Source organism: Girardinichthys multiradiatus, chromosome 19 (assembly GCF_021462225.1).
Source record: "Girardinichthys multiradiatus isolate DD_20200921_A chromosome 19, DD_fGirMul_XY1, whole genome shotgun sequence".
In the NCBI taxonomy this organism is placed as follows: Eukaryota; Metazoa; Chordata; class Actinopteri; order Cyprinodontiformes; family Goodeidae; genus Girardinichthys; species Girardinichthys multiradiatus.
In genome coordinates this window covers 36,396,702-36,406,513 of record NC_061811.1, presented here as the reverse complement: position 1 = coordinate 36,406,513, position 9,812 = coordinate 36,396,702, and the positions used below count along the sequence as shown (strand labels likewise).

General features: G+C 41.8%; 1 protein-coding gene across 3 annotated transcripts in view; it reads left to right on the top strand.

Annotated features, from left to right (window-relative positions):
* Positions 1-1,718: 1,718 nt before the first annotated feature.
* The window catches only part of LOC124855725 (protein jagged-2-like), an 86,527-nt gene continuing 78,433 nt past the window's right edge, over positions 1,719-9,812 (top strand). For all 3 annotated transcript variants that reach the window (XM_047345746.1, XM_047345745.1, XM_047345744.1), the window contains exons 1-2: positions 1,719-1,873; positions 3,707-4,018. In XM_047345746.1, the coding sequence (XP_047201702.1) occupies positions 1,805-1,873; positions 3,707-4,018 (381 nt within the window). In that variant the 5' untranslated portion in view covers positions 1,719-1,804. The remainder of the gene's footprint in view (positions 1,874-3,706; positions 4,019-9,812) is intronic.

Below are 9,812 nucleotides of genomic sequence, written 5' to 3'. Positions count from 1 at the left end.
TGGTTCAAGTAGTGTCTGATCAGAAGTCCACTTCCTGCTTTTTCCTAACATCAAAAGCTTAGTGAACCTATTATAATGTCCACATGCGAAGCATGGTGTGTTTAAAGCTTTGTTAAAATGGTATGGAAATGGGAAGTGAAAGCAAACTGTAATACTGGTATTTAACAGAAGCTTTGTGCTGATGCAAGCTTGTAGCCTTTAACATCTATAGGATCATATATTAGTGCAGTCTGGTCCCTGATAATGAGCTGCTAATCAATATAAAGGTTAATATAAACCCATGTGAAATATTTGTTTTTGGATACTGTTCATGTTTTTTAATGATTATTAGCTATTTTCTACATTGTTTGAAGATGCTCAAATGTATGTTGTTTAAAGCTTCTTACATGTCTTTGCAGGGCTTGTATATAGTTTTCCTAATTGATAATGCCAACTTCAACCATTTTTCTGTCTATAATCTTGTTTTAACGAGGTTTACAGAATATAAATATGTAAAATTTCCTAGAACTCAATTGAGCCTCTTATTTTAGGTCAAATCACTGTCCAGTCCAATCCTGGGCTACTCACATGCCAGCTTAAGAAATATCACATTATCACTGAACAGAAACAATTTTATAAAACTTTTAATTATTGTGAAAACACAAAGATGCCATTTTTAGATCTTTTTCAGTGTTAGGGTTTCAAAGATTTTAGTCCTTCCCAAAATATATCTAAAATCTCATCTGATCTGATGTATCATATCCTGTCGTCTACTGAGCTGAATGTATCACACTGGTCGATCTGAGGTCACAGGTTTACACTGTTATCCTGGTGTTTATGTACTCCTTTTGTTCTTACCTTTTTTCTATTTTCCGATTATTCATTTAACACCAATTCATAAGTGTCACCTCAAGTAAATTATTTATTCTTAGACAAATTATTTTAAAAAGAGAAAATGTAAGAAATGTTGAATATGTACATTTTAAAATTGCATTGAGTGTAATTAATGAATTTATTTTTTACTTGGTAAGCTCATATTTCTATTTAGAAATAGTGATTAAAGTCCTTCTATGTTTGTAACTTTGAGCAAAATTCAAACACGGTTTTTTAGTGTAAATGGTGAGCATTTACATGTACTCCGACTCACATTGTCTTCTATTAAAGCGTTTGCCAGCTGTCAATAGAGGGCGCTATCAGCCGTATTCAGCCTTCAGGAGATGAGAGAAAGGCAGCAACACTGAACTCTACATGTGTTAATTGGTTATTTATTCATTTAGAGGCTGAACCTTTGGTCAGCTTTCTATCATAATGGAAGCAAAGATTGTATTAGAAGCATGCTTAGATTCAGATTTAAATGAATTTTTTTTTTAAAAAGCCCAGTATTGTAAATAAATTAAACTTGACTCCATGCATAGGGTCGTTAAAATACGTGTAGGAACGCATCTGTGAGAGAAAAGTCAACAATAAATCAACTAACAGTCCCTTTCAGAGTTTCTGCTTCTAATTGGCTTCCAGCTGTAGATGTTCCACTCAGCTGTAGTGATTGGCCCGCTGAGCTGTCAGTCACAGCGGCCTCCCCTGATCCTGGTGTGGGCTGCAGAGACGCGCCGCTGCTGCGCTGTCCGACTGCTCAGAGCGCGGAGCAGCGGAGGGAAGCAGACGGTGTGCGGTTCAGTCAGCAGCGGCAGCAGAAGCGCGCTTCTCCTCTTGCAGCCGTGCATGCCCCAGACTATCAGGATACTTCTCCCCCCCCCCCATCTTCGGTATTCTGACCCTCTGAGGCGCACTTTTCCCTGATGATCCATAACACTGAGCGGACGGAGACATGTGGAATAACCTGGGAAAAGCGCATCGGTTCTTAATACTTTGTCTTCTGCTGAGTGTGTGCGCCAAGGTGAGAACCTTATCAGGTTGCTCTCAGAGGGAGGTGATGGCTTTGATTTTGATTCAGCCTATTCTTTGGACCTAGTTATTGTTTTCCATATTTTACTTTTTTGTGTTTGGAGCTTAAATTCCAGGCTGTACTCAGATCTATTATTTCTAAACTTGGTCTGTATTCCCTTCAGTGAATGCAAATGTGTCCCAGCAACATGAACTGTTTGTTATGATTAAGAAACGTCACTTTCAATCGGTAAACTTATTCTCCATGAAGTTAATTCTAAAATAGGAAGTCTGCCGTATGGCCAAAAATAATTATTTATCAATTCAGACTTCTTTTTTGTCCCTTTCTCTCATAATTTCACTGTTTTTGGGAGAGCAAAAAAAAAGTTGTGCAGCTGCAATCTGACCTGCACCTCCACAGAGTGCGCTAAACTGGAGCTTTGGAGCGCCACAACTACGGTAGGTGTGGAATTAATGCACCGTGCAAGTAAAGAAAAACTTAAAAAGGAAATTGCACGTTTTGCGACCACACAGCGCAGCAGGACCCGATTTAAGAAAAACTTGGTTGGTTTGGTGCAATGGTTCCTAAAACTGGGGTTCTGACCCAAGATTACAGGGGTTTCTTTTGAGAAATCTAGGTAGATAACATAAGCGATGAGTGTCAATGCATATGCCTCTCGGGGACAATAAAGTTTTTTGTTTTTTTTTCAGATGTTTAACATAAGAGATAAAAGGTGAATTAAAACATTTAAAACATTATGTATTGGTATGTGATACTGTCTGTTTAATTGACTTACATACTCAACAAATAGCTGTAGTCTTATGTCTCCTCCAATATTAGTTTTGGGTTTGGAAGGTGAAAAGTTTGGGACGGATTTAGAACCCTTTGTGATCCAAGGACCTTTCTGGCCCTGTTCTTCTCTAAATCCAGTTCATCTAGAGCTACAAAACATTCTTTGCTCTTAAAATCTATGTTCTTGCTGATGACAGAAACAGAACTATGCTGATCATCTTTGTTGAAATCAATAAAAGACATAAGGAATGAAACCCTCATACAACAGCTCTATTTTCAGTATAATTCTCAATATTTTGCTCCTTTTATTCTCTCATTAGAAGCACCCATTTGTTTGTCATTCATCTCATAAGGGGGATTCATTTCATAATACTTGATAAACAAAAATCAATTTTTAATAGGTGTGCAAAACATCCATTGCTGTTTCTGTGAAAATAAAGAAATGAAAGAATTATCTTGTTTTATGCATCCAAGCATAAATCTGTAACATTTGACTTTTTTATTAAACTTAAAGGCAAAACCTGATGTGTCAGATTCAGCACTGGGACAAAATGTATTTGGAATGTTTTACAGGCAGCCTGTGCCAGCTTTGTCTAACTGTTGTTATTTCTGAATGGGAATGCCATGCGACACTGGACAGTTAAATCACTTTTAATTATTACAGATGCACTGATCAAGCTTTTACTGACAGATTTCTAGATGTTTTGGAGGTGTGATTTGCCGATTATGATACTGAACGATTCCCATTTTTCTTTCAAAGGTTGATAAAACAAAAACGAAGAAGTGTGTTTCAGATGTTTTGCAGAAAGTGAAGGAATTACTAGACTGTCCTCTGGTGGAAGTCCTTAGGTTGGATGCTTTTAATGAATAACAGAAGCAAACACTTGATTTTTTGTTTTTCAATTGCTGAATCCCAATCAAAGCTGATCAAGAGAAACATGTCTAATTTGTCTGTTCAACCCACACTTTGAAAACCTGGATCTTAGAGTTAAAAAATCCCCAAATGAGAATACAGTTTGCAGCTTCACCCTTTTCACCCCGTCTGCTCCTCAGGTGTGTCAGTCCATGGGTTACTTCGAACTGCAACTCATCTCGGTGGAAAACCCCAGAGGTCAGCTACAAAGCGGTGACTGCTGTGACTCGGAGGGTGACGGGACAGACGGTACCTGTGGCCCAGATGAGTGTGACACCTACTTCAGGGTGTGCCTGAAGGAATACCAGCAGGAGGTGAAGACAGGCGGACCATGCACCTATGGGTTAGAAATCACCAAGGTTATCGGTGGGAATACTTTCCAGTTCAGGGGAGGCCAGAAAGGCGGGCACGACACAGGGAAGATCGTCATTCCGTTTCAGTTCTCTTGGCCGGTGAGTGGATCATGACATGGATCGTTAAATGGCTTGATGTGCATAAGTGATTGTTTCAGTTTGTTCTCCTCAGAGTTTCATTAAAAAAAAAAAAAAAAAAAAACTTTTCTGTAACAAGTTGATGCCCAGTGTTTTAACTTTGTCTGTGTCTTTGGCTTTGGCACCTTTGAATCCATTGGTGATATTTGACATGTGCCACATGGTTCATTGCCCAGGGTGGCAAAGGGTGCTACGAATATTCAGAAACAACTAATAGACTAGAAAGATGTCAGTGGCTTTGTTTCTCATCTGTTCTTGAATTTCTTTAGGTTGAGGCAGGATGTGATGCTTTTTTAAATCTTTCGGCCTGAACAAGGTTTCTATTGCTTATTGGCATACTCAGTCTGACCTGACTGTGAATGCCAATGAGGCCAAAGTATGTATCTGATTTACGTCTGTCTGTCTGTCTGTCTGTCTGTCTGTCTGTCTGTCTGTCTGAACTAACATTGGACAGCCTGTTTTATTAACATCTTAATATTTTTGACAGGTAATAAAAGGTTCTTCCCAGAATAAGTTAGTTGCTGTGTTTGCTTGTGTTGGGGGCTCGCCCAGGGCACCTCTGATTCAACAGCCTCCTCTGTGTGTATCATCAGTTAACTGTTTATCACATACTTCTTTGGGGTCTTTGGAGGTGAAGCTGAATCCCGAGCACACAAGACGTGGAACTTTGATGCTTGCAGTTGTGTCTTGGTTCAGCAATTTGTTTTGTGTGTATCTTCAGTCGCTGATGACAGAGGATGAGGGGCGTTTCCAATGTTTAGTTGAGGGGATAAAGGTTTCTTTTCAAAGTGGTGCTGATTAAGAAGTGGCAGGTAACTTATTATCTCAGCCAAACAGAGCAGCTAGCCAACCAAAACCTGCTCCCTCTCCTTACTTGGCGAGCCAGCGTGGGAAATGGGATCAGAGCTGGCAATCAGAGCTACATGAAACTGTTGTCACATGATGAGATCTTTATCAGGGGAGGTTTCATGGAAGATACGTCATTCATTTGATTCCCATAGTAGCTGATGGCTCTGAGTCATTTTGAGCCCAACTAAGAGGGAAAACAGAAACGATGAGAGTGGGAATAAACTGAGTAATCAGAAGGGTTCTGAAGGGTTCAGTCTGTTAATCAGTAAATCAACACAAAAACAAACTGCTAAGGCTTTTAATGACTGATTCTCTAAACCATCTGATCTGACTTCATACCAAACAGTTTTTAGCCTTGTTTTAAGACTTTTAACATTATTCAATCATTACTTCTAATGCATTCTATGCCAGAGATGGAGCACTGTGAAAAAAATGGCAATATCAGTGTGCAATATCGCAATTACAAAGGACTACTGGGACCCACTAGTATAGAAATATTTTCTATTATCTTGGCGTCAGACATTTACACTCTATCAATTAATAGGTTTGTCACTTGGATGGACTCTGACTGTCCTTAATGTGCAGTTGTGCACATCTGATGGATGTTTTTTCATTGCTGACATACTAAAGCTGCTTACGGTAAAGCAAGAGAAGTGTCTGGAAAATGTTGATTAATTGATTGATTGATTGATTAGTTGATTAATCAATATCATCATCACAATTTTCAGCAACAGTATCACAAATAAATATTTTCCTGAAAGAATGCAGTCCCGCCTTTTTGTCACGCAAATCAAACTACATTAACCAAATGTAAATATCAGGCAAAGAGAAGTGGTGTAAGAACAAAAAGTATTTTTACATAACAGGTAGTTCAATTACAGAAAACAAGTGTTGCATACCATCCTGACCCATTCAGAATTGTTTTGATTCAACTACATTTGAGTGTTGAAAAGGTCATGCCATCCAGACTTTGAATAGGCTATTCCAAAACCTTCATTTAGTGGTTTCTGAGCCTTTCAGAGGTGGACCTGCTGGTGACCTTTGGATCATCATACGGCTGTTTTGTCAGGACCTGAGTGCTATGTCTGTTTGCTGGTGCTGTTTACTGTGCTTAGCCTCTAGATGGCACTGGAGACCGTGAGGAGAGGTGACAGGTGTTCCCTATTTCCTTGATCATCCCTGGAGGGGTATTTAAGAAGGAGGCTGCCAGCAACTCATCGCCAGAGTGTTGCCCTTAGTGGCTGAATTACTTGAACCTGACTTTGCCCTCAGCATTGTGTGCTGTTTTGGATTTTTGACTTCTGGAGATGAGATCTCCAGCTTCATGGAAGAGATCTAAGTTTCCTGTTTCTTCATCTGATACAACCGGCTGACAGCTTCCTGATTCCATCATTCCTCGGACCTCCTCAAGTGAACCCTGTCTACCCTCCACCTACTGCAGCACCAACACCAGAGCCTCAGTACCAAACAGCTTGTATCAAGGACTCACCTTCTCAGGTCTCACCAGTGCACAACTTCTTGGTTTCTCCCCCCTCCTGGCAGATCTCACCACTATTCTAGTAAGACAGATTTATTGTTTAGAATATTTACTCTAGATTTACTCCTTACTTACCAGTTCTACTTACCTTACAGTTGGTATCCCGGTTCTGGTTCCCCGCACCGCCTCGTTTCCTGTAAATAAAATCCTTGCCGTAATTTTCTGTCTCCTGATTGCTTACTGCATGTGGGTCAAATATGTTCCTAAATCTACGACAGAACACTCTGGCCAACCTGACCCAGCAGAGGCAATCAGGAGAACCCTTTCTGAACAGCACAATCAAATTCAAACCCATGACTCCTCTCTTAGTTCCCTCGTTGAGCAGCAGAGACAGAAAAACCTACAAATCGAGCAGTTAGCCTCCTTGCTACAACACACTCTAAACAGTATTACCGCCCCGGTCATAGAGGGAACTACAGCTCCACCGGTTTCTCAGCAGCTTCCGCACTCACGTGATGTCACTTCCCATAACCCTGAAAAGTATTCCAGGGAGACAGTAGATTGTAAGGGTTTTGTCCTGCAATGTGCGCTTGTTTTCAACCGCTCCCCGCAGTCCTTCCCACATGACAATGTCAAGATTTCCTATGTTTTGGGGTTGCTAACTGGTAAAGCTTTGAGATGGGCTGAGGCGCGCTTTACTGACTGCAGGAATTTTAGTTGCACATTCTCGGACAGGTTTTTTTCTTGTGAAATTGACCAGACTGCTACAGCTCGAAAATTGTGGTCTTTAAGACAAAGGAACCAGTCAGTTTCTGATTTTTCTATTGATTTTCGTACCCTAGCAGCAGCCTCTGGGTGGGACGATAGCGCTCTCAGAGCTGCCTTTTTTCAGGCTTTAGATGATCCTTTAAAGGACGAATTGGCCTTAATAGACGAACCCAAGACTCTGAATGAGCTAATCAACTTAGCAACCAGACTAGATAATCGAATTAGAGAGAGAAAAAGATCCAGACTTGAACGTAGCATGTTTAGAACCCAACCCCTCCAGCCAGGCTTCTTTAGCTATTTGTCCCACCTCCTTTGCACAGATCTCTGAGGTTGAACCCATGCAGGTCGGGCGTACTCGTCTCTCCCCCAAAGAGAGACTGAGACGCCGCCAGACCAACCGGTGCGTTTACTGTGGCTCTCCTGAGCATTACCTTGCCGACTGCCCTATCTGCCCCTCTGGACCAAAAACATCGGGTCCGTCAGTAGTAGAGGGGAACCAGGCGGACCGTTTATTGGACCCCAGACTTAGCGTGCCTGCCTCATTAATATCTAACAGTTCAATTCAGAACCTCTCCGCCCTGATTGATTCGGGAAGCGATCAGAACCTAATAGATCTGAGATTGGTTAATGAGGCGCAGATTGAGACTGAGCTTCTTCCCACACCACAGTTAGTTTCAGCCTTGGATGGACAGAATTTACAATGTATAACCCATCGGACCAGACCTCTGACTTTAGTACTGTCTGGAAATCATAGGGAGGAGATATCTTTTTTTGTGTTTCATATTGCTCTGAACTCCATAGTTTTAGGCTTCCCTTGGCTTCAAAAACACAACCCTCATATTAATTGGGCAGATAGTCGAGTTGAGTCATGGTCCACTACCTGCCTTTCATCTTGCCTTCAGTCAGCTGTCGCCCCACTCCCTACTGACATTGCTCCTGCTGAGAGTGAAGATACCGATCTTTCACACGTTCCCTCAGATTACCATGACCTAAAGCTAGTCTTTAGTAAAGTCAAGGCTTTAACATTGCCCCCGCATAGACCTTATGACTGCGCTATAGATTTACTTCCCGGCGCTCCCCTACCGGCCAGTAGGCTGTATAACATTTCAGGACCCGAATGGAAAGTTATGGAGAACTATATTATTGAGTCTTTGGTAGCCGGCATAATTCGTCCCTCATCATCTCCACTTGGAGCAGGGTTTTTCTTTGTAGGGAAAAAAGATGGTTCTCTCCGCCCAAGTATTGACTACAGAGGGCTGAATCAAAGTACAGTGAAGAATAAATACCCTCTCCCACTCCTTTCTTCGGCTTTTGAGCCTGTTCACTGTGCTACAATCTTCTCTAAATTAGATCTTCGAAACACCTATCATTTAGTCAGGATCCGCCAGGGGGACGAGTGGAAGACCGCATTTAAAACTCCTTTGGGACATTTTGAATACCTGGTGATGCCTTTTGGCCTATGTAATGCACCAGCAGTTTTTCAGTCGCTCGTCAATGACGTTCTCAGGGATTTTTTGAATGTCTTTGTTTTTGTTTACCTTGATGATATTTTGACTTATTCAAAGGACATTGAGGAGCACCGCCGTCACGTCCATTGAGTCCTACAAAGACTGTTAGAAAATCGGCTGTTTGTAAAGGCTGAGAAGTGTGATTTTCATAAGGCATCAGTCATATTTTTGGGATACATTCTAGAGGGTGGACAGGTTCGCTCGGACCCAGAGAAGATCAAGGCAGTCTTTGAGTGGCCTGTTCCAGACTTCCGCAAGCAGCTACAATGTTTTTTAGGCTTTGCAAACTTTTACCGCAGGTTCATCCAGAACTTTAGTTTGACAGCCACCCCACTCAATGCCTTGACCTCCACGAACATTGTGTTCACCTGGACACCTGAGGCTGATAAGGCTTTTCTTGCACTGAAGGAGATGTTCTCTCAGACCCTCATATTGATTCACCCAGATTCCTCCCGGCAGTTTATTTTGGAGGTTGACGCCTCTGAAACAGGAGTTGGAACAGTCCTATCTCAGCAGTCCCCCACGGATGGCAAACTTCATCCATGTGCCTTTTTTTCCCGATGGCTTACCAACACTGAACAGAACTATGATGTGGGGGATAGAGAGTTGCTAGCCATTAAACTAGCCGTAGAGGAATGGCGACACTGGCTTGAGGCTGTTTGGTTAGCCGGACAATCTCTCTTATTTCTAGAAGATTTTGGTGGCCATCTCTTTATAAGGATGTCAGCGAGTACGTACAAGCATGCTCAGTTTGTGCTAGGCAAAAATCAGGCATCCAGCCACCTTATGGCTTACTCCAACCCCTCAGCACTCCCAAACGCCCTGGTCACATATAGCCCTTGATTTTGTAACTGGTTTGCCCATCTGTAAAGGGATGATGGCCATTCTTACTATTGTTGACCGCTTTTCTAAAGCCTGTCACCTTGTTCCCTTAAAGAAGCTCCCATCAGCATTTCAGACAGCTCAGCTGTTAGTTCAGCATGTTTTTCGGCTTCATGGCATCCCACAGGATATATTGTCAGATCGTGGGCCTCAATTTGTATCTTGTTTGGAAACAGTTTTGTTTGGCTCTTGGGGCCAAGACCTCCCTGACCTCTGTTTACCACCATCAATCTAATGGACAGATTAGAAGATGGAGTCCATTCTCAGGTGC